Source organism: Crocodylus siamensis, chromosome 1 (genome assembly GCF_052110815.1).
Source record: "Crocodylus siamensis isolate JL-2025a chromosome 1, ASM5211081v1, whole genome shotgun sequence".
NCBI lineage: Eukaryota > Metazoa > Chordata > Crocodylia > Crocodylidae > Crocodylus > Crocodylus siamensis.
This window is the reverse complement of record NC_143395.1, coordinates 157571172-157596651: the sequence shown is the minus strand read 5'-3', so window position 1 is coordinate 157596651 and position 25480 is coordinate 157571172. Positions and strand designations below refer to the sequence as shown.

Here is a 25480-nt window from a genome sequence, read left to right as displayed (position 1 = left end):
CAGCAGCACAGTATTGGAAAAGAACCTCGGAGTCATAGTCAACACCAAGATTAACACGAGTCGTCAATATAACAAAAGTGATCAGTGAAGCTAACCACACTTTATCATGCATTAGCAGGCGCATGACAAACAGGTCCAGGGAGGTGATACTTCCCCTCTGAGGCATTGGTCAGGCCATAGTGGAGTACTGCATCCAGTTTTGGGTGCTGTACTTCAAGTGGGATGTGGACAACCTCGAGAGGGCTCAGAAGAGGGCCATTCATATGGTTAGAGGCCTGCAAGCAAGGCCCTACGAGGAGAGATTGAGGGCCCTGGATCTCTTCAGCCTATGCAAGAGAAGGCTAAGAGGTGATCTCATGGCTGCCTACAAATTTATCGGGGTGGGGCAACAAGGAGTAGGAGATGCTCTGTTTACCAGGGCACCCCTTGGAGTAACTAGGAACAATGGCCACAAACTGATGGAGAACAGATTTAAGTTAGACATCAGGAAGAACTACTTTATAAGGGTTGCCAGAATCTGTAATGGGCTTCCAAGGGAGGCTAGACAAGCATCTGACTAGGGTAATGTAACCCTAGTGCTCTTTTCTGCCCATGGCAGGTGGTCAGATTTGATGATCTATTGAGGTCACTTCCAACCCCAACATCTATGAATCTAAACAAAAAGACTTCTTACTGCCTTATAATAGAGGCCAGCAATGTTTTCTGAGTAGGGACCAGATGCTGAGCTCAGGTCTAAGGCAGCCTGGCACTAGGACCTGGCTTCCTCTGCTGCTTCTCCCTGCCACCCGGCTGTGCCATGGTGTGGACAGAACTTCCCCTACATCAAAACCTCTGATGTTTGATGCGGCATGGTATAGGCAGAGCCCCTGCTGCCAAAGTCAAAGCTCTGTAGGCTGTATCTAAAAAATCCATTGGCTTGATCAGACCCACAGACCGGAGGTTACAAAACCCTGTCCTGTAAGGTTGGAGTGGCCCTGCTGTATAAGAAGGCACAGAGTAGAGATGTGTTTTCAAAGGCATCTCAGACATTAGTTTGAAACCTTAGTCTGTACTAAATGAAGGCTGGGATAAAGACCCTTCAAGCAGCCTGGCTGCTTTAGGGATAACTTTTGACATGATACTCTTTAAGCCATAAATCCACGGACAGTGGTAGAAGTCACCGAGGACACTTTTGTTACCATTTTTATACCTGGTCTACACACCTCTTAGGGTTTAATGATGTTTCTGGGAACTGCCACTCCCACCTAGTGTGCGGTAGAGGATGGACATTGTTATTTGGAAAACTGTAGGTACACCGAAGCAAATGAGGTCTCAGTCCAACTCAGCCACTGCTGATGCATCCCAAGTGGCAGTAGTGCAAGCCAGGATCACACATATAGTAACAGTGAACTTAACAGCCAGCAGATTTTCCTTTTCTCTCTACCCTGCATATGTTAGGGGAGGCATTCTTCAAAGACACTAAACCGCAGGATGAAAATCCATAGGTCCAGGCCACATTCTGGGCAGATACTTGGATGATAGAACAAGTTGCTGTCCTTTGTCCTGAATCTTCTAGCTTTGTGGCCCAAAGCCTGAGTAATGAATGGGCATCTGCCACAGCCCCACATGGAAGAAAGTGGGAAGAAAAAGATCCATGGTTTATCTTAGCTTCAGTGCTTGATTGCACCCAGTGGTCTGTATGAAGAGGCTGATTGATCCAACAATGATCAGATATTAGGTAAGGAGTAGCCCTGATCAAGCCTCTGCTGTTCCCAAGAGCTGAGCGCCACAAGGTTACTATGCTCCAGCCATGAGGTTGTAGCATTTTATTACAGGTGGAGTCTGAACAAAATGTAGCCCTGATCTAACCCCAAGGCCCACTGTAGATTTACCTGTTTACCCTCCACTCCAGAGCTCCTTGCTTATTTAACTACAAAAGATCAGATGAAGCAACCAAGCAGATAAGCCTAGGACTTCCAATTTTAGATCTGTTTGCAGGGCACTCAAGGTGGAGGTTTCTGCGTGTCTCCGACTCAGAGTCTCAAAGCTACCTGCACAGGTTCAGCAATTCACTTGACCTATTGACTTCTTGCAGCTGGAATTACTAAAGAAACTTAACTTTTTGCTCTAGAATTTGGCTCCTGGGCCAGGTGAAGAGGCCAAATGCAATTTTTCTACTTTCTAATTTTGTTGGTTGCCACATGGAGCTGGGATGGAATTCCAGCCCCCCAGCCCCTTTTCTGCACCCCGTGTGTATGTGTGTGTGTGGGGGGGGGGGTGTTTTGTTTGTTTGCAACTTTTGTGTGTTTGCAAGCTTTCCTCAGAAGCTTTGGATGTTGGCTGCTGCCAAGGCTGAGGATTTTGACTGGGGAGTGCTAGTGTTCCTGCTGGGACTTAAAGCTGGAGACTCCTGGCTAGAGAGTCTTGCCACTATGCTCAGGGTCAGGTCAATTACTATATTTGGTGTTGAGAAGGAATTTTACCCCACGTCATATGGGTACATACTGGGGGGGTTGCCTTTCTTTGTAGCCACAGCATGGCCCTCTGCTTGAGATCTTGTGTGCATATTAACAACCTTTTACAGAAGCAGGACTTTGGCTGCAGTGGTTCTCCTGCTTTACCTGTGGCAGGGTAGGCTGCTTTGTCTTGCATTGCATCAGGGTTGGTGGTTGTTTTACTAAGAGGTTAGATTATGGCTTATATAGGATGGTTTGGTTAGGGATGATCCTGCTTCAGCCAAGGAGTTGGACTAGGTGATTTCTGGAGGTCCCTTCCAACCCTGGTTCTATATGATTTCTATCATTAGCATTGCACAGAGGCCTTAACAGGCATGTTCAATATACTAAACCCAAACAAAGCAGAGAACAGAGTTAAGGTTCTGAAAGCCCTCACCAACTAAGCCAGCTAGTCCCTTGACTGGTTCTGGATTGATTGGGGATGCCTCCCCATGATGCTAAGATCTTAGACACAGCAAAGGCAGTAGCAGTAACACTAAGCCAGCTCCAGGGAGATCAGGTAAGCCAAGGATTTTCAAACCTTCCCTGGAAGAACTCCAGCTGAATGGATGCAGCTGAAAGGTTTCACTTCACTTTTCCTCTGTTTCAAGGTATTTGTATTTATTTAGACTTAATGAATACTTGGGAGTGTGCATGGATGGGGAGGGAGGAGAATCATGAAAGGAGAGGGAAGCAATGCAGCCACTGTATCTCCACAAAGTGGTTCCACATGCAAGCAAGGCTGGGCTTGACTCGCTGCTGCGTGTTTTGCAGTGTGGTTTTGGGCAGCCATTCCACCTCGACAAAGCTGTTATTTATTTACTTAAAGACTTGCATTCCATGGAAAAAGATGCCCCAAGATAGCACTGCGTTTCTAAAATTAAACCCAGCTGGTTGGAAAGGAGAAGAGAGCACGCCCCTTGAGCCATCAGCAGCGGCAACAAAGCTTGCAGTGTCATTGCCGCCTCCTTCAAAATATTTTCCTCTCTGAATTCAATGCCGAGCCTGAGCGAAAAAGTCCTCTGTGTCCTCAGTTGAGCAGTGTTAGTGGCATAGATCTTCAGAAGGCTGAGCTCTGCTCAAATACATTACTCAAAGATCACAAACTGGCTCTAACAGAACTGGTGTGCAAGGAGTATATTAAAAAAATGCTTTGCTCTCATAGGCCTCAACAAACCAGTCTAAGTTCTTGTTCCTCTGTGGGTTCATTACCTATAAATCTTTGGCTGACACATGTTTGTAATGCAATCAGGAAAAATTTCTACAATGTAATTTACAGGCCCTTGCTGCATTCCTGATCCTGATCTCCTATCTAATCTAGCCAAGGGTTTCCTTTAGTTCCCGTGTCCAAAGACTGTGCCTCTTGATGGCCAAAGCCATTGAACTGCAGCTCATTGTACAGCTGAATTTACTAATCTATGTGAGAAACACTTCCAGGTCAACAATTTTAAATGAAAATATATACCCTCCTAGTACTAACAGGACTGAACTCATTGTTAGCAAAGGAATGGGAAACAATCTTTTTGCTTCTCACCATTTCTGCTAGGTTGTTTTCCCCATTGGTTTACCCTCCATTTCACTTTCTGGCTTTCATGTTCATAGTTTTTCATATCATTGCAACATTTGGCTTAATCATTTCATGACCAGCCATAAAGGTGTGTGCAGAAGATAAGGGAACTTCATAATTCAGGCCAGAAGACAACTACTGCAGGGGGTGAGAAGGAATTGTACCTCAGCCTATCTCCCTCCTTTGTACTAGAATGATAGGATTGCCAAAGGGGCATACAGCATCATTGTAAACACAAAGACACACTAAAAAACTGCAAGAGGGCAAAACTCACTTACTAGTGAAAATCTGAAGTGCTTCAAGGCCCCTAGTACACCTTTCTAGCTACCAAGCCACATGAGTCTTTTGTGGCACGTGGACATCTGGCAGTTCACAATTTAATGCAATGGTTCTCAACTGTTTTAGACTCCAGGTACCCCCCTGTTAGACTCAAGACACCACCCCTCAGAAAATGCCAGCTCTTAGCTTTCACTGTTTGTTTTTACTATAGAAAAATAATAAAGTGATTCTTCTTTTGCAAAGAATTCAGAAAGACCACAACAGGTCAGAATGGTTTTGATGAGATGGATTCTTGTTTGAAATCCCAGGGTTTATCTTGTGAATTGTGTTTTGGTATTTGCACAGTGCTAATATATTTGCAGCATGCTGTGGCACCCTTAAAAGGATCTCACAGCACTTTGGTTGAAAATCAGTGATCTCCTGGGATCCTCACACATCCAGCTGGGCTGCCTGCAAGATACACTTCTTATTTCCAGACACTAGAGGCTACTGTGGTGCTTGCTGTGCACTGAGGCAGCAAGAAGGACACAGGAAAAGAAGACAGAAAGGTGGCCATGGTGCCAGAGAAAAGCTTAAAACAGGGAGCTGAAAAAAAAGTAGAAGGGCAATATTAGCACAGGATCTCAAAGTGACAGAATGGGGATGCTGAAAAGAAGGACTTTTTTTTTTGTGGATATGAAGAGGGTTACCTCAGGATGTATACTGTTATCTGTGGGACCCTTGTCTCACTTATTAAAGTTAAAAGGAATGCAATGAGTGAGAGGAGGAGATAGCATAATCTTACAACTAAGATGCTAGACAGAGATCCTGGAGAACCAAGCTCTGTTCTGCCACAAAGTTTGCATTTGGTAAAAGATCAGGGTTTTCAAAGGCATCCATATGCGCATTTCCTTTCATTTCTGGATGCTAGGCATCTGACAGCTGGCATCTAATTTGCAAGGGTGCCAAGAGCTCAATATTCTCCCTGGAGCTATATAGCACCATCAGGCCTTCATCAGGCTACATTGGGTACTAAATTATTGGGGAAATTTTGCAATTTTGGGTTCTAAAGCTCTGTGGCTCAGTTTCCCAATGATTAAATAGGACATATACCTTCTTTACCTTACAGGGGAACACAAATGTATTAAGTGTTTCAGCGGTACAGTGTCAGTAAGTACAACAGAAAAGAGCTTAAGATGGTCTAAAGCACTCTGAAAGGCCAATGAAAACCTTTGTAGAAAGGCAAAATGATGGTATTAAAATCAGGTGTTGGCAACCTACAGTCCACAGAGCCTTTAGATTTGGCCCATAGAGCTGTGGTTTCAGTGGCATTTGGTAGCAGGGCTTTTTCTGCCTGCACTGCCCTCTAGCTGGGCCCTGGGGGCATTGAAAGAGGGAGGTCTCCCTCTACTGCACCCTGGGCAACTGCCGAGGTCTTGTTGATGGAGGGTTTTGTCCATACTGGCCATGTCTACACAAGACACTTACTGCACAGTAGCTCATTACTAAAAATCAAAAAGTCATTACAGTAGCTCATTACTAAAAAGTCAAAATCCAGTTCTTTTGAGGAAGGAGAAAAACAAAACCCTAGTAAGTGTAGCAACAGGAGGGGAAAAAGTCCACCAGGCAACCACTAAAGCCAAGAAGTACAGAGAAAAAAAAAAAAAAAAAATCAAACACCTTCCATTCTACACTGCAAACTGGGGACAGCTAGCCTCGCTCTACATATCACGCCCTCCTACTGGAGAGTCAGAACTCCCTTTTCTGTTTCCCCTCCATAAACTTATTCCAGGTGCTTTAATGGTCTTTCATAACTAAGCTAGTTGTGGAGCTCTGTTCCATCCTCCTGTGGAGCATGGCTTCTTCAATATCTACCTGCTCCACGCTGCAATCACCACCTTCTCCTTGCGCCTTGTTACGCAATAGTTTTAGGTGGCTTCTGGAACTCTTTCCCTTGGATAGGCTGCATTACAACACCTTTCCAAGGACTTAGAGCACTCATTATTCAATTTAAAGTTACAGGACTCCAGGGCAGGACTCTCTCTAATCCACCTAGTTTTACTCTTGCTTCATTAAGGAGTGGCCACTCCAGACAGCTATTCTGCCCAAGTCCTCCAACATCCCAAAATGCAGTGGCCCTTCCCAAGTCAGGGTGGGTGGGGAATGCTGGGGTGCAGTAGGGCCAGGCCTCACAGCTCTGCCCCACTGTTCCTGCCAGGCAAAGCCAGTGCCACAGCCCTGGAGCCCCCTAAAGCATTTCCTGGACTGGCTCGCTCCTCCAAATGCCCAAGCCAGACTTAGGCTGCAGTGCTCAGAGCTGCCTCCTAAGCCTGGAGGTTAAGGCCTTGTACCACCCCTGCCCCAGGCTTGCTGCTCGCACTAGGAAGAGCCAGCACTACAGCCCTGGAGATTGCTCACTCTGCTGGGGCCCAACAGTCAAGAAACATGCCTGGGGGTGGAGGGGAGGGCGGCACAGGGATGGGACTTTCTAGCCGCGCTGGGCTTGAGAGGCAGTTGTGAGTGGGACGTCCTCTCTGCCGGCTTTGTGCAGTCCCAGCCCGGACAGGCACTGCTTAGCCCCCTGCTCTGTGCCCAGAGCCCCCCAGCTGTTACAGGGGGTTTAGTTAGAATGTACCAGCTGCTGCCCTTTTGAAACTGCTCCAAATGCACGTGTGTCCATACCCAGAGAGGAGCCTGCCCACTGTGGCCAGCACCAGGTGAGCCAGGTGGGGGGAGCCAGCAGCTGGACACTACACAGTTCAGTGTAGTGCAGGGTCAGCAGGAACCAGCCTTGGGCTACCACACTGCAGTCACTGAGCTCTGCCCTGACGCAGCTGCCCACCCCCACTGGGGCATGTATCCAGGTCCTAGAGGCCTGATCCTTTCTTTTTCCAGAGCTTGCCACCACATGCTGCTGCTGGTCAAGGAACTGCTTGAACTCCAAGGGACACTTTTGAGAGCCCAGGCAGTGCCTGGCTGGCTGACAGCTGAGTCAGGGGTGGCACAGGGGGGTGGGCTTCAGAAAAAAAGAAAAGGGATCGGGCCCTTCAGTCAGAGCTCCAGCAGCAAACCAGTCTTGCCTCTGCTCACCAAGCCTGTAGTGACAAGTCAAAGCTGTGCAGGTAAAGGACAGTCAGAGAGGGTTTTGCACTTTAAGGTGCAACTACTCCACTAAGCAGAACAGCACTAAGTCAATTAACGTTTGTTCAGCTTTCAGCATAAGGTGTAACAAAGCCTTTTATCTCCCAGTGATCTGAGAGGTGGGGAGTGGGGGATGGAGACCTTCCTGGGCTTCCAATGAGTGCTCCAGGGCATAGCTACTCCTAGATCATCTCTGAACAATGCATATCCAACCTCATCTTAAAAACTGCCACAAGTCCACAGCCTCCCTAGGCAGTCTGTTCCACTGCCTCAGTGTTCTAATAGAGAAAAAAGGGTTTTTTCCCCCCTAATATCCTATCTGAACACACCTTGCTCCAACTTTAATCCATTACATGCATCCAATGGGAAAAAAGGTGTTCTACCTCTTCTTTATGGCAGCCATTCAGATACTGCAAGATTGCTACCATATCCATTCTTAATTCTTTTCTGCAAACTTAACATAACCTACTTCTTTCAATCTGTCCTAATTGGGCTTTTCTCCCAAGCCCTTTACCATTTTTGTTGCCTGCCTATGGACCCCATCTAACTTTCCCACATCCTTTTTAAAATGTGGAGTCCAGTACTCTAGATGAGGCCTAACCCGTACCAAATAGAGGCACTATCATTTCCCCTGTCACAAACCTAATGTCCCTGTTGATGCATCCCACAAATACATTTGTCTTTTGTGCAGCTGCATCACACTGCAGAGTCATACTGAGCCTGTGATGCACCAGGACTCCTAGATCCCTCTCCATAGTGGCCCCATGCAGCCAGTTACCCATTTTATATTTGTACTTTTGGTTATTTTTCTTGGAGTGTAGGCACCTTGCATTTGCTGGATTGAACTGATGCTGTTGGCTCCAGCTCAGTTTTTCGATTTATCAGGATAGAATTGGACCCATGTTCTCCAAGGTGTTCGCAGTCCTTCCCAGTTTTGTGTTGAGCAGATCTGCAGGCAAGCTCTCTATTCTAGCATTTGAATCATTAGTAAGCACATCAAACAGCACCAAGCCCGAGACAGACCCCTATGGGGCTCTGCTCGAAACATCCTGCCATTCCAATATGGATCCATTTATAATTACTCTTTGCTTGCTACTGAGCCAGTTGCATTGTTTCCAGCTTGTTCACATGTAACAATTAGAATGCAACAGCTGCTAGCCTCTGGAAACAGTTCCAAATGCATGTGTGTCCATACCCAGAAAGGGAACTACCCCATACATGGGCCCAAGATGCTTACATATCATTGATCCATTTGCCCATAACTGTAGCATTTTGTCTTTTAAACAGATCCAGATCAGAGCTTCTCAGTATTGGTCTGGGTCCAGTCTCCTCTTGCTCAGGGTGATCTGGATTTAGTCACTTTGGGCAGTTTAAACATTAAAAGGTAAAAGTTTTGAAATATCTCATTTAATCCCCTTTCTCCTGCAAGCTCACTTCCAGGTTATGTCATGCTGGGTGGCATCCCTCTGGGCCCAGCTGAGAGGGAATTAATGGGGAGCAGATAGGGAGCTGGCAGCTGCTTCACAAGGAAGGGACCTTGATTATGGGAGAGGCTAAGATTGCAGATTTGGAGCCTCTCTCTTTGACCTTGCTGCCAAGCTAAGACATGCCAGCTGGTGTCTCCCAGTGCTGGGATGAGAATCGGGCATGAAGTGAGCACTCCAGGCCTTAGCCACAGTTGACTGTAGTTGAAACAGCTGTGGTTATAGCAGTTGAAGAGTGGCTTTTGTGGAGAAATGCTGCATGTTTCCTCTGGTTCCAGAGGCTGCATTGACTCTTCAGTTGGGAGGCTAGGGCTTGATCTGAGAACACTTTCAATTTGAAGGGAACTAGAAAGAAGGGGGAAGATCACTTTCCAAGACAGAAACGTTCCATTTGCTCACTCAGTTAACCTGGCCATAATACTACACTCAACAAGGTGGGGAAGAGATAGGGCCAAATTCCACTTACAATAACAGCAGGGTAATACATGCCTAGGAATTGCCTTGTTCAAGGCATTGCTATACATGGGGTGTTGGAAATCTTCATGCTGTGGGGGTAAGGAAGCCTGCAGTGGGTGGTTATGGGATGCCTTCCCCAAGACAAATCTTATAACCAAGATTTAAAAGCATAACCAAAATTATCAGAATGAACACATGATATTTCCCCTCAGAAAAGTCAATCCCAGATATGGCCCTGAGACCATGGGTATGAACAATTTCATGTATTAAAGGGGAAGGAGCACAAGTATCTATAAGCTGTTCTTTGGTAACCAGAGTGTTCGCTGTCACTGTGCAACAGACAAAAAATAAACTATAGTAAATTAAGTGCCCAATGAATCCCCAGTGACTTGTTTGACACTTCACCCTAGGTGAGGCTCCCAAGGTCCATCCTGTGTACTATTAGTATGAACCATCCACCTACCTGTGCCTTAAACATAGCTCCAGAAGTTCTATTGGCTGCCACCAGAAAGACGGATCAAAAACCTTGCCTGTTCTCCAACCCTAACATTAATCTGAAGCCTGGCTTAGACTGCTCCAACAGCTCCAAACCTAGCACCAAGCAAGACACCATGGCAGTTTGACCATGGGTACTCCCTTAGAGAGGCTACAAGTCCCATTGCAAAGCCTAGGCAGGAGAACTCTAGCTGCCATAAGACCCACTAAAGAAGAACCCTCCCACAGTCAGGCCTAAGAACACCACTGGAAGCCTTTTACCACCAAACCAAAGAGGGAGGGCCCAGGGTCCATCCCACTGACTACTACCTTGGCTTGCCCCACCTACCTGTGTTCTAAACACAGCTCCAGGAGTGGACCATTCATTAACCCTAATCCTAACCCTAACCCAGAATGCTCCAGCAACCCCAAACCTAGCCCCAAGCAACAGACCCAAGGCAGCCTGAGCACAAGTACTCCCTTGGAGAGCCCCAAAGCCTACCTGGAAATCACTTGATGCTATAACACCCACCAGACCAAGAGGAATACTCCCTTGCCCAAGCTTGATCCCACCACTGGGAGCACTCCCACCTCCAAATCTGAGGTGAGGGCAGGGTCTATTCTGCTGACTAGTTTCATGGATCACCCTACCTACCAGTGATCAAGCTCTGGGAGTCCTACCACCCCCAAGCAGAAAGGCTCCAAACCTTGCCCATTCTGCAACCCTAACCCAAGCCCTACCCCTAGATTGGGATACTCCAGCAGCCCACAGCCCAGCCCCAGGCAAGAGATCCTGGTTAGCCTGACCACAGAAACCCCTTGAGGATCCCTCTATCCAATCCCTAAGCCTAGCCAAGAGATCCCCATCTTCCACAGCACCCACTGGAGCATACTCCCAAGCCTGACCCCACAGCTGGGAGCTATCCCACCACAACTCCAGGAGGAGTCCCAGCACCCATCCCACTGACCATTAGCATGGATCACTCTGCCTATGCAGTCCCTAAACATCTCTCAAGAAGTCCTGCCACCCACAACATGAAAGACTCCAAACCATCCCCACTCTGTAACCCCAACCTTAACCCCAGCTTAAGCTGCTCCTGCAGCCCCAGCCTGAGCCTTGGGCAGGAGACCCTGGGTAGCATGACCACAGGAGAGCCTCCACACCCCATCCCTATGCCTAGCTTGGAGATCCCTAAATGTCACAAAATCCAGAAGCAGAAGCAATCCACCAACTCCTAAGCCTGACTCCAGTGTTGGAGACCTCCCATCCTCAACCCAAGAAGGGGAGACCCCAGGGTTCATCCCACTATTATCATGCATTGTCCTACCTACCTATGCCCTAAACGTAGCTCCAGGAATATTACCAGCCCCCAAACAGGCAGGAGAGCTTGGGCAGTCTGATCATAGCAACTCCTCAGACAACCCCCAAACTCCAGCCCTAAGCCAAACAGGGAGGTCCCTTGCTGCCACAACAACCACTAGAGGGAGAAGAATTCCCACTACCAAGCCTCACCCACCGATGGAAGCCCTTTCACCCCAACCATAGGAGGAGCATCCCACCAACCATCCCACTAACTATTAGCATGATTGCCCTACCTATCTCCTCCTGAAACATAGCTCTGGGAATCCTACCATCTGTAATATGAAATAAAGCTACAGAGCATTCCCATTTTTTTTAACCCTAACCCTAGTTTAGGCTGATATTCAAAACTGACTTTGTGTTTCTCTGTGGCAGGCTACTTTTATATCCCGTGTCATAATCAAAGGCTATTGCTCATTATATCTATAACTGTTGGCTCTCTAATCATGCTGTAAGGACAACTTCATTCAGGATCCAATCCCCTTTTCAACCTGCTTATGTTACCAGCCTCAATGACATCTTGTGGCAATAAGTCCCACCAGATAATTATGCATGCTTCTGGGGAAGGAAAAAACAAAAAAAAGACTTTTGTTTGTCTTAAATCTGCTATGTAATGATTTCATTGTATGCTTCCTCAGTCTGGTATTCTGAGAAATAGTAAATAGAACATCCTTGTTTATTTTCTCTGTGCCATTCATGATTTTAAGACCTTTATCCTCCCTCCATTACCATTTTTTTCCCCTCAGCTGAAAATTCCTAGTTTATTTAGTCTCTCCTTGTATGGAAGCCTTTCTATACCTCTGCACAACTTTGTTACTATTCCCTACACCTTTTCTATCTTTACTAATTTGTTTGTTTGTTTGTGTTTGTTTGTTAAGATGCAGGGACAAGAGCTGCACAGTACTAAAGAGGTGAGCATACCATGGATTTATTAGGTGGAACAGCAGTATTTTCTGTGTCGCTTTCAATCCCCTTCTAAATAATCCCAAATATTTTATTGGTCTTTTTGACAGATGCTGAACCCTGGGCTGATGTTCTCAGAATGATCCATGATCATTCCAAGATCTCTGTCTTCACCAACAACAGTTAATGTAGAGCTCATCCTTGCATACGCACATCTTGGGTTATTTTTCCCCACATGCATAACCTTGATTGGGCAACAAAATGGCAAATGAAGTTCAATGTTGACAAGCACAATCAATTTTATGAGATCCTTCTTCACGATAAAGCTTTGATTTTTTGGTTTTTAAAAATCAGTTGGAGTAATTAATGAGAACAGGGGCAAATACAAGGGCTTGTAGTTGCCCTTCCCCCTTCCACAGAGTAGAGTAGTGAGCTCTCCAGAAGACATGCCTGGGGGGGGGTGAGGGGAGAGGAGTCAGGAAGGGGCAGATTTAAGGAGGGACCTACCCACCACTGTAGCTGTCCCTGGCAGCAGTTGTGCAGCACCCTGCATACCTGCTCCCCACAGTCCACAGGTCGGTCTCATTGTGCTTGCTGCTAGCCCACCGGCAGAAGTATAACAAGGAGTTGACAACAAGGGCATGAGCCCTAGGGGCTGATCATGAGGAGGGTGCCAGAGTCATAGTAAGGGGCTGGGCTGCTCTGACCAGGCAGAATTCCCCTCCCAGATGTATGGCAAGAGGTACTGCTGTAACCCTTTCACAGCCATAATCTGCATGCAGGTAAGACCTGTTAGCTAATTTAAGTTAAAATACCAGTGAAGACAAGGACACTTGGGGTTTGGAGTTGGCTGAACTGCTCAAGTGAGCAGCTTGTGCCTCCAGCAGACATGAGTGGGAGCTGTGGAGAGAGGGGTCAGGCATGGGCAGGTGTAAGGAGGAGAGATCCCCACCCACCACCACCATAACTGTCCCTGCCTGAGCCCAGCACCCAACATCTATAAAAGAAGCATACAGTTGAACTCAAGCTGCTAAACCAACTTAAAGCCTAGCTCCACTACTATTTTAATCCAAGTTAAGAACACATCTATTCATACACTAAGTGATTTGTTCAGGTCAGCTAAGTCTTTAGCAGAACAGGGAATTAGACTCAGGATTCCCAAGCTAGCATCATAGCTTACTGGGCCATCCTTCCGCAATTTTCAGCCCTCTGTCCTATACAACACAAGGAGAACTCAGATATTTTACTTCATCTTCTAAGTGCCTCTGTACTTTATTCTATGAAATGGAGCTTTCCCCTGCCGATCTATAACTGAACCCATGCAGGATTCCTTGCAAGATAAGTCCATTAGTCAGTGGCTTCATACACCAGTTGGACTACTCCAAGGCACACAACACCAAATGACAGATTGCATACACAGGGTGAGAACTTAGGGAAATGACATGCATGCTGGTAAACAGCCATATAACTCCATAATGTATAACATCCACACCACTCTTCCAAACACACACTACCAAGCCCATACCAGAACCAAAGAAGAAATAGTCCTACTTCCCTGATAAGCTGCTCAAACTGGGGCTAACAGTCAAACACATCTCTGAGCATAACAGCAATAAGCTTTTTCAGATGTTTGATGGTAAGGTAACTGAAGCATAAGAAAAGGTCTGGCGAGCAGCCCTGAAAGCAGAGTTAAAGGCTTAAAAAGCCATTTAGTCATTCTGTCCCCAGGTGAGCAAAGCCCAGGGCTCAGCCATTTTAATTCCAGCAAACTGCATAGCATTCTCTGCTCTGCTGTAGGTAGGGATTTCATCCCTCCCCAAAACAGGCAGTCACAGCTTTAAGAAAGAGAGACTGGGATCTGTACTGCTCATCATTTGTGGCTCCTGCCAACAGAGCTTTCCCTGTCACCTTGACCACAGAGAACAGCTAATGCCTGGTTGTGATCTCCTTGCTAGTCTATGGCCCCTCTACAGCAGAAGCACTTATCTTCCTTCCCCTATAGTGACCACATGAAAAAAGGCAGGACGGTTCAAGGTGCTCCTGTGGTGGGTTCTTTCCTCTCAGACTGAGACTACAGCTCTCTTCCACTCACTGTTTCAACCCCCTGCCTATATCTCAAACAGGATTGCTTGCATTTTCCTTTTGTAAAGCAGACAGGGCAACTCTGCAGCCAGAACAGAAGCCCCTTCTAAGCTTGCCCTCCTGTGAAGGGAAAGGTGTGACTTGCTTTTTTTTTTCCTTCTTCTTTTATTACATCCAGGCAGGTGAGGACAGAGACCAGACATTCAGGTTTGGCTCATACTTCTGTCACTTAATTGTCTTGGGAGTGAGAGGCAGAAAAATACCCATGTTACAAATGGAAATTCAAGGGCAAATGGTAAGCAAGCTTGAATCAAACAGATTGTAATAAAGAAATGTATATTAGCAATCAATCATACCTTAGAACAGTAGTTCTGGAGAGCTCTCAGTCTGGTGTGCTTGTTGTCTCCGAATGGGCTTCTTCAGACTCCCTGGTGCAAATGTTTTAGCCCCTGATTGCTTTTGGCCAAAAGCCCTGGTTTACTACCCTAACCATTCCCACCTGTGTGGTTGTAGTGCTGTAGGGGGTTACTTCTACCTGTCAGAGCCAAGTCTGGATGCTTTGCTTGCATTGCCCTGGGATGTTATGCAGAACTTGCTGTTGGAATGTACCATGTTTTTTTTTTTATAGTCCCAGCAGCCAAGCACATGGTTCCCTGGAGCAACCAAGTCCCAAGCAGAGTAAAATCTAGCTCTCTGCAGGGTGAGTGTACAGCCAATCAGTTGCAGATCTGTATTTCAAGGATGTGCTTAGCCAACAAAGCTGTTTCTGCTCATGCACCATGGGAGGCTTATATGCAAACAAACAGAGCAGCTGTGTGCATTTCATTTGAATAATAGTATGATTGAATAATGGTGTTTAATGAAGAGTAGCAGCAAAAACTGAGGGCAGAGGGGAGCTTCTTTAGAAAACTACCCCCACTCTGTCATTGATTAATTGGGCCTTGGTCATGCCCAGCAAAACTCCTGGAAAAAAGAATCAGTGATAAAATAAAATCACAGAAACACAGTGGGGTGCAATATATCTTTTATTTTTTTATTTTTTTTTAGTATTACAGCATATTCTTATAAAAAGGTGCAGATAAAAAGGACACTACAGGATTTGTACATTTAATTCATTTATAGTCTTAAATTGACCAAGAAATGAGGATACACCAAGGCATTACAGCAGCACAGCCTCACACAACCCTCCATGTGTGGGGAGCATCCTGCTTTCTAACTGAGCGTGTGGGAGGCTCTCAAAGTGGATAGCAAGTTTCAAGCTAAGTCAACCCCGAAGGAATGACAAGATCCTAAAAGGAGGAAGCATTCACCCATCCCGCTTCGTAAACTCCTGACATTTCATTTCAGAATTGTAAGCAATTTTAGAAAGTTTTTTTAAGAGTTGAAGTAGAAGGATGTGTGATAGGCTGGGCATACAGGGTTTCAAAGATTAGCAATGTGGCTGCTGGCATAAACCTGTCTCACAATGTCCTTCATGAGATCAGTGGAACATCTTATGGGTAACTCACCCTATGAGATTATGGTGAGGTTAGGGTGAGATCCTACTCTGAGTTACATGGGTATAAAACCAGAGATAACTGTACTGACTACACTGGAGTTGATCTAGATTATCAGTAACAGAGACAAAGCTGGCCTTAGAGATTTGTTGGGCATTCCTTCAGCAGTACATGCATTATGGCAGTGCTATCAGGTTTGCTCTGGAGAATTTTCAACAGATCATTATTACAAAAAAAAAGCAAATGGGAACAAGACACCATAGCCCTGTTTTAGGCTGACAAACGCAATCTGCTCTGAGAGTTATATTGAGCAAAATTTGGCCAACTTTGTTTTTTTGTCATCATCCTCCCAAGGATTAAGTGACTTTTAATTTCTATATTTGCACATGGTCAGCTGTCTATGGCCACCCTAGACTGAATGCACCTTGTCTTACCTGATACTTGGGTACAAGCCAAGGAGTTGGGATCAAGTACTCAGTTAGTGTCAGACCACAGAAACCAAATGAGTCGAAAGCCTTCATTCAGCCTCACTGATGTTGAGCCAATGAAGTGGAATAGAAAAAAAAAATCAAACTGCAAATTGGACTCAATAGGTGCCTAGAATCAATTCATAGCAGAAGCTGTCTGTTTCTGCAGAATTTAGATTTTTATTTTTTAAATAGTCCTTATGGAAAGAAAACCTTGTAAATGTAGAAGAAAAGGAAATGCTGCCTCCTTGAGTCTGCAGATAAGAAGGAACAATAGCTTTAAAGGGTGAGAACTGTTCCAGTTCAATCTTAGCAATATGTTAACTCCAATAAGAACATAAAGAATAGTCTTGCTTTTGTAGAAATATTCAACTCCTTTCAGATTATAGGCAGAATTTGGGAATGTGAGGTGAATGCTAGTAGCTTTTTACTCCTCTGTCCCACTACTCTGAGTCATGATTGGGATAAAGTAAAAAATGTGCAATAAAACATCATCTGTATTGGTTTTAGAAATGACTGAAAAAAACATCACTGGGGACAGCCCACGCTTTTGGGGCAGCACGTTTCCCCCACCAATGCTGACTACACACAACCCCTGGCCTACCACAGCCTCTCCTGGAATAGTCAAACCAACTGTCTAGCCGGTGTAATGCCCTGGCACAGTCTCAATAGTCCTTTGCTGCAAGGCAGTGTATACATACAGACATAGCAAACTAAAATAAGGCAAAATAAATAGAGGTGTCAGATTTACAAGTTCCCCTTAGAGATTCCTAAACCTTAATTATTTTTTAAACATTTAACCAATAATAATAATACTAATACTAATAAACCCAACCCAGAAACAAAACTGCATACATCATGTACATCATGAACTGTAGAACTGATCTCCATTCCCCTCAAAGACATTTCTCCCATAGCCTCTCCCCATATAATCCAGCTCAAAGCATAAGCTTTCCTGAAAAAGAGGAAAGATTCATCCAAAGAAGCTAACCCTAACAGAAATGTCCATCCCACACCTCTCCAGTAGGGCACCTCACCATCCTTCTCCCTTCCTCAGACACCATGAACACATTACAGAAATGCTTTTAAAAGGACACCCAAGTTGTCTTCCCCTTTGGGAAGTCTCTCACCCCAAAGCACTAGTCCTGCTGTTGCTGTTACAGGGATTTGGTGCTCAAAGCTTTTGTCTCCTGCAGGACAGGAGATGGCCTTTGTGCTCTTATGTCCTGGAGCAGCTTTAATGTCATTTTACCTTGTCTCTGGAAATTCTGCTTGTGATTGATGAGAACAGTGATGCGCATAGAAGACAGAGAAGAGGGGTGAACTGACCAAGCACTTATGTTAGCATCTCTTCTATGGTCACCCTGATACAATCTGCTAAACTCCAGTGGGTCATCCAGATGTAAGCAAAGGAAATCTTTGAGCCAGACTGGGAGGCAAAGAACTTAACATGGTCCTGTAGCAGAGAGGCTCTGGACGGACTTGCCACAAGGGAAGTGAGGCAATGTTATTCTGATTTGGATTAAAAAAATCCTGTCATGCATCCACATAAGCTCTGCTAGCAGGAAGAAGTGAATTGGTAGATCTCCCCAGCCAGGGCTCTATTATGCCAGTCGACTTCATCACCTGGGCTGGGAGGTCACAGCTGCCTGTTGGCAAGTTAGTTACCAGCTATGTTGTGCCACTGCTCCATAGTTCCTGCTTCCTGGGATCACTGTGAGCATTTATACGAGTATGATCTTGGAATTAGCCACATCTCTTCACTCGTTGGACTCTTTTGTTCCCCTGTCCACATTACCTTATATACAGGCTTCCCACCACTTTTCTTTCCCTGGGGCTCATTGGTGCAGAAGCAGCCTATTGTTAGCATCTCACTAGGGGTGGCAAAAAGGCTTTTGGGAAAGTGGCTAACAGGATCTTCATATCTAGCCAAAGATGCCAAGCTCACTGCAGGAGGCACCAAGTTACAAGGAGGTGGCTGTGCCAAAAAACAAGATTGCTTCAAAGTGGAGGGTGCTGGCCACCCCCAAGTCAAAGCTATACTCGTTTCCTCCACAAGGAGAAAACATCAATATCATTTTTCCAGGGAAGTGTTTTCTTGATTCATTGTATCCATCAAATGAATGAGCTATACATCCTATAGGCGTTGCTAATACTCCTCTTTGTTGCTGCTGGTTTCAGCCTATTAACTACCAGTGAATGCAAGGAAACAAGGAGATACATATCTACGCAGATGCTGCTCCTATCTTCTTTCCAACCAGGATGCACCTGAAGAGCTGGGTACACCCTGCAAAGATTCTTGCCCAATTAGAGAGTGAAGTTAGAAAGGCCGCACAGAACAGGGGCTGGAGAGTAACCGAACAAGTTGGCAAAGAGGATTTTGAGTCTTAGATCTGGGTAGAGGACAAAAGAGATATTGCAGGTCTTGCTGGCTCCCTAGCAAGTGTAACATGCCTTGGTGACACTGAAGCTCTGCCTGTTTTGGGGAGCTCTTACCTCACTGTATCACGGCACAGCTCCATCAGTGCTAGCTCTAGCAGCAGTGCCAGTGCAGCTGGGTAAATCTTAGTATAGGCAGCAAATGAGAGGAATTAGAAATACGAAATGCATCAGTCTTTGTGCCAGTCATCACTGAAGATATTCTGCATGTTGTTGGGGCACTATTAGGACAAAACCTTATTCGACTGAGGACAGGGAACAAGGTGTTTATCTTTCCTTACCTGCTCACTGACTGCACTGGGCTGTGTGGGGATGATGTGGAGAAGATGTACAGCTAGCACACTTCTGGATCTAGAATCAGACAGAAACTTGGATCCAGCGGGCACGTCTATATATGCACCCAACTGCGCAGTAACTGCCATTACTGTCCAGTCCCAGCGGCACATGGGTTGTTTCCGACCCTACTGCACAACAGCAACGAGATACTGTGTAGTAGCATCGGTGTCATGGTTCATGCCCTACATCACTGTAGCAATGAGTTATGTCACTGTAGGCTTGCTGCTATGATGTGCCCAGCAATATTAGAAGGCAAGTTCCAGAGTAGAGTTAGCTGCTCCCTAACTTCCTTGTGGAAAGACACCCTTCATGCTGAGGACATGTTAACAGGCCTCATTACTTTCTGCTACCTATTCATACCAGAAAATACTGCCAGTCTTTACTGACTCAAGGCAGTAATAACCAACTCCATCTCAGAGCCTTCTTCAAGAACACTGACCACAGAGTTCATGGTCAGAAAAGAGGAGTTAACAGTCCAAAGACTGCTTAGGCATGGAGAAAGCAGCCATGAGCAAGCATCAGAAACTCAATTAAAAGGTTGTGATTCCTGACTGCAGAGAAAAATGAGAAGTGGACAGAGAAAAAGTATATGGAGAGCTTTTCAATCAGCTACAATAATGTAGATCTACAGTTCATCCCAGGTCAGGGCTTATGGCCCTTGTGTTTCGTGTGCTCATCTGGGAGTTGGCAAGATTTCAAAAGTTGTCTTCAGCTCTCTCAACATAGCCTGTAGCATCCAGAATCACGACAGAGGTCTCTGCAGCACCTTGGGCTGGGCTGTTCCCATAACCTCCCTGGCTCTGCTTTTGCTACATTCACGGCTCAACAAGGTGAACTACAGTTTCAGAAAGTCTCACATAAGCCTGGGGTGACAATCACAGGATGTGGGGATGCCGTCTTGTAGTTTCAAGGTTCTTTGCCTGGGCTGGATCTTCTTTGATACCACAACCACTTCTTTCTAAAACGGGTTAGTCTTGGACTGGAGGCCAAGCAGATGCAACTCCAAAGAAGCCACAGAGTCAGATATTCTTCCACCAGGGCTGAAATCTGACTCCGTGGTGCTAAACCTGAATTCCCGGGTGGGTCCAAAAGCCAGAGAGATAAAACAGGAGCAAAATCCCAATATTTATAATCCTTAATCTCTAAACTCTAAGGAAGAGATTTTCTTTTAAATCAAAAACTAAACTCAACTGTACACCAATTTGGCACACATTATTACTGTCTCATATGGCTTACAATGTGTAGGTTATATGGCATGCTTTAAAAAAGGGGGCTGGGATATAGTACATCTCTAGTTTGGACAGCAGCAAGGAGCTTATTAATATCTTTTACAAAAGATTTTTTTTTAAATCTATTTTGTAATTTAAAATAAAAATTGCTTATAAAAGGAGGGCTTTTTTCCTTAAAATTCCCCAAACCTGTATGAAAATACAAAGTCTCTCATCTAAAAGGTGCTTAAGTCTGCTGCAATGGGAATTTCTGCTAACTGCTAACCCCAGACAGGCAGGGGAATTATAATGGAGGAGAATGCACCCAGCTCTTGTAAGATACCAGCTCTTTACCACAAGTAGTAGACAAAGGCGCGGCAGACTGGAATGTCTAAATGAAGGAAATTCTGGGGCGGGAGACTCAAAATACAGTAAACAATAAAACACTACAGTTTAACATTTTTCTTTTTGCTTATCTCCATAGTTTATATAATTATTTAACTTGCAAGGTGTTCAGAAAACCACCACAGCTGGTTTCCACAATATTGTTTGAGCGTAATACTGATTGGGCAGCGTGCATGGGGCAGGAAGTTCTGTTCTGCTGACTCAGTGCAGAGTCTGAGATTAAATGACATTCAGAGAAGAATCAAACCAAGAGTGAATAAAGTGACGAATGGAGCCTTTTTTTCTTTTCTTTTCTTTTTTTTTCTTTTTAACTTCCATTGGATTCTTTCAAATTTCCTGCTGTTTGCTTTGGACATGTGTTTTGCCAAGAGCATGTCCCCCTCTCATCTAGGATGCTTGCATGTAGTATCTAGATTCCACACGTTTCTTTCTTTCTTTTCTTCTTTCTCTCTCTAGCAAGATAACCAAAAGTTCATTTAAGGAAGGCTGGATGAAAGAAACTGCAACAACCCGCACAATCTAGATTTGCCGCTAGAACCATGAAGGTGCACAGAAATATGAACACAACAGTAGGCTTCTTTCTTGGGCTTTTTAGGCTGTGTGCTTCACATGTTTTTTAATTTAAAAATATTTCCTATTAATTAATTAATTGTAATCTCCAAAGGCCTCTGGGTCCATTTGACTCTGTACCCTCCTACTTAACATCTGCTTTGTTTATCGCTTCCTATGTTCACTCATCATCAGTAATCCCTCCCGAAGTGGAAAAGACATTGGGCAAACATGGATATCTTTGACATATATTATTAGGTTATGTGACTCTCAAGGGGGGTTGCAGAGAAAGCCAAGCTGTTAGATGCAAGCTCTCGTTCTTCCCAGTATAGTTGTAGCTAGCTACATCTGTAGCTCGCATCAAATGGAAAACAATCTCTTTTCTCCTGCCAGGGACCTCATTTGATATATTTATTTATAATCTTACGAGGATGCCAGACAATTCCCAATTTCCATGTGGATGAACTAAGAAATTGATGCGAAAACAAGTGAAATGACGAGTACTGGATGGATATTTTCTGCCCACTATCTGGCAATGGCCACTGGCCCTAGGAGTGTCTGGATCTGTCCCCATCCAGCAGTGGCTTCGTTTTCTAGATTCCCATGTGGAGTTCCTTTTCTAGAACACTTGCTTCTCTCCTTCTCCCAACTTCTCATAGTCTAGAACATCCTTAAGCCTCAAAATCTTGAGCAGCTTCCAGCCAATGGCCTTTTAGCAAAAGAATCTGGATGAGTTTTATGAATGGTTACTCTAGCCATTCCAATCAAGGAATTTCAAGCCAGGATTCCTCCATCTTGCTTCTGAAAATTCTCTCTCCCCTTTGAGAATCACTTGCTTTGGATATTAATGGCCACCAAAAAAAAATAATAATAAAAAATAAAAAAAATATATATATATGTACACAGTACATGAGATCTAAAGCATTTTTCTGGCTCTAGTGAATGGCTTGTTATAAATCCAGTTCTAGAACAAAATTGCAAAACTCTAGAACCACTCCATGACAAGCTCCCAAAGGGTGATCCAGATCTTGAAGAAGCAGCAGGCAGATTCAGAGCCAGCCTGAGTCTTGATGATTCTCAATGGGATGGAGAACAGAGCTATTTTTTCCTTTGGCACACAGCAAACCATCCTCCCCGAGCTGCTAAGCAGTCCCCAAGGGCCCAAGTACTTCCTGTCATCTCCACTGGGCCTTTGTTGTGGTTGGAGGCAGAACTCCCAGAAGCAAATCTGTCAGCTCCGAACTGCCCAGTCAAAACCCCTCCTGGCTCCAGGGAGGCACTTTTACAAATGAAGAGCACAGAGGAGGGAAGGGAAGAAAGCTGATCATGAGAAGGTACCATTTATAGCTGCAGGCTGGATATTCATTGGGGCAGCTGTCAGCCAAATGCCATCATACCCATTCACCTTCCTTGTACTGCTCTTCGTCATCATCTTTTGGCTGATTATTTTTCTTCCTCTTTTCCTTTACAGTTAATAATTTAGCTTTGTCACTGCCCGCTCCCGGCTCGTCTCCAAGGCCTGGTTCCCTGAACGCTTGCGGTTGCGCTTCAGCTTGGATAAGTCTTTGTCAAAGACCTCGCCTGACCTCAGGGCTGATACCAAGTCATCAAACTCTCCACTCTCCTCAGAGATGCTGCCAGCCTTCGCTTTCTTTTGTCGTCTCTCTTTCTCCCTTTGCTCTTTCAGCTGTTGAGAAAGATACATAGATTTAGGCTTCTCAGCGGGTGGAGAGAATATTACATTATTAAGAAGTACAGTTATAAAAGCACTAAGGGAAGAGTCCATTTCACCTTTCAGGCATCTATAGAAGTACTTATGTATCTAATATCCCATGTAATTCTATTCCATTTTGCTCAAGCCTCTGAAAAATAATTAACACCAAAGATGGGTGGGCTCCCTTCTTCCTCACTGATTTTTGTGACTCGAGTCTTACAGATAAAATGAAAGCATACTACCAAAGGCAGATGCATTAGCATTTTTATGGTGACTCAAGCAAAAGGGGGATAAGATTTAAATATGAGACTTAGAAGCCTAAAGTGACACTATGATGTCTAGTAGGCAGAATATGATCTGTCCCTAAAATACCACAGGGATTGGCATGGTGTGAAAAAAAACAGATTAGTGAGGCTTCAGTCAAATTAACACAATCCCACAGGAGAGATGGAGGCATACTAGATGACCTTGTGAGGTCCCTTCCAGCCCTACTTTCCTATGATCCTATAAGAGACCCCCCATGACCCCACTTCCTAAGGGGTGGACATGTGCAAATATGTGTGTATGTATGTGTGTTTCTGAGCAAGAAAGGTAGGAAGTGCTAGGACAAGGAGTTGGTAGAGCCTTGTGTCAATCCCATCAACCCATATGCTGAACCCAGCATAAAAGGGGAAGTAATTGTCAGGGATGTAAATTAGTTCACCTGTGAAGGAAAGGAAAATACAAATTAGGAAGTATGGGTTGGATGAATGGACTGTAAGGTGGATAGAAAAATGGCTGGATTGTCAGATTCAAAGGATAATAATCAATGGCTCGATATCTAGTTGGCAGCCAGGATCAAATGGAGTGGGCCCAGAGGTCAGTCCTGGAGCCAGTTTTGTTCAATATCTTTATCAACGACCTGGAAGATAGGATGAAGTGCACCCTCAGCAAGTTTGCAGACAACACCAAGCTGGAGGGGGTAGCAGATATCCTGAAAGGTAAGGCTAGGATTAAGAGTGACCTAGACAAATTGGAGGATTGGACCAAAATAAATCTCACAAGATTCAATAAAGACAAGTGCAAAGTCCTGCACTGAGGAGGGAACAATCCCATGTACCAGTGCAGGCTGGGGACTAATTGGTTAAGCAGCAGCTCTCCAAAAAAGACCTGGGGTTACAGTGGACAATAAGCTGACTGTGTGCACTCTTGTTGCAAAGAAGGCTGTATTTGTAGGAGCACTGCCGGCAGGCTAAGGAAGGTGATTCTTCCCCTCTATTCAGCACTGGTGAGGACACATCTGGACTACTGTGTCCAGTTTTAGGCTCCCACTACAGAAAGGATGTGGAAAAATTGGAGAGTCCAGTGGAGGGGACCGAAATGGTTAGGAGGCTGGGGGACATGAGTTCAGAGGAGAGGCTGAGAGAACTGAGTTTATTTATTCTGGAGAAGAGAAGACTGAGCGGGGTTTAATAGCAGCCCCCTGAAGGGGGGTTACAAAGAGGATGGAGCTGGAGTGTTCTTAGTGGTCACAGATGACAGAACAAGAAGTGACAGTCTCAAGTTGCAGCAAAGGAAGTTTAAGTTAGATGTTAGGAAAAATTATCTCACTAGCAGGGCAGTAAAACACTGAAACAGGTTACCCAGGGAGGTTGTAGAATTCTCAAGCCTTGAAGGTTTTCAAGATCCAGCTAGAAAAACCTTGGCTGGGATGTTGTAGTTTGGGATAGGCCTACTTTGAGCAGGGGATTGGACTAGATGATCTCCTGAGGTCCCTTCCAACCCTAATTTTCTATGGGCACCTATACATGAGTGCAGAGGCTGCTCCAACATGCTGGAATTCCAGTATGTCGGACCAGACTCAGTTACATAGCCCCCCCAGGCCTCCCAGTATTGCCCTTGCTAGTGGGAGGGGCACTTCTCTCTGCTGCCTTTCCCTCAGGAGCCCCACGCAGAGTGCCCTGAGCAGAGGTGGCACTAGGGAGGGCTTAGGAAGTTATGGCCACCCCAAAATTCCCTGTAGCACCCCCCCCATGGTCACCCATCCCAGTGCCACCACCCACCCTGTGCAGCTGAGCCTGCCCCAAGTGCAGCCCCAGCCCAGCCCCCCCAACCACCCCCCTCCCACCCCCTGCCAGGGAAGAGGCTGATGCAGTCCCCTGTCCTGAGCCCACAGCAGGCAGCCTGCCCTCACCCCACGCACAAATCCAGGGAAGGCACATGTCTCCCGTGCCTCCCCCAGGGTGCATGCAGCACCGAGGAGCTACTCCCCCTTCTTACCTCACCTCCCCACACCTCCTGGATAAGCCACTCGCAGCTGCAGGATCCTATTCAGTACCCTGGCTGGGCAGTGCCTGCCACTGCCCCAGTCCCTCCCTCACCATAGGGGCCTCAATTGTTCCCCCCATGCCCCTTCCATCCCCTGCCCACAGACTTACTTGCAGGGTGCTGGCTGCTTGGCTGTGCTCCTGGCCAAGTGCATGGCAGCACCTTTAATTTTGTACGTTCCCCTGCCCCCCCCCAATTGGTGGAGGGGCCGCCCTTGCAGCTTGCTCCTCAGCATGGAAGCAAAAGCCACAGTTTTAAACTTGGCACCTTATTTGTCTCCCCACTACCGATTGGCTGAGGGGCTCCAGTAGCCGAGCTGCTTGCTGCCCGCCCACCAGTTAGGAGACAAAAACGGCATCA

General features: G+C 45.7%; 1 protein-coding gene across 8 annotated transcripts in view; it reads right to left on the bottom strand.

The window, feature by feature from the left end:
• Positions 1 to 15211: 15211 nt before the first annotated feature.
• The window catches only part of DAAM2 (dishevelled associated activator of morphogenesis 2), a 276747-nt gene continuing 266478 nt past the window's right edge, over positions 15212 to 25480 (bottom strand). For all 8 annotated transcript variants that reach the window (XM_090046767.1, XM_090046815.1, XM_090046773.1 and 5 more), the window contains one exon: positions 15212 to 22786. In XM_090046767.1, coding sequence (XP_089902893.1) covers positions 22571 to 22786 — 216 coding nt within the window. In that variant the 3' untranslated portion in view covers positions 15212 to 22570. The remainder of the gene's footprint in view (positions 22787 to 25480) is intronic.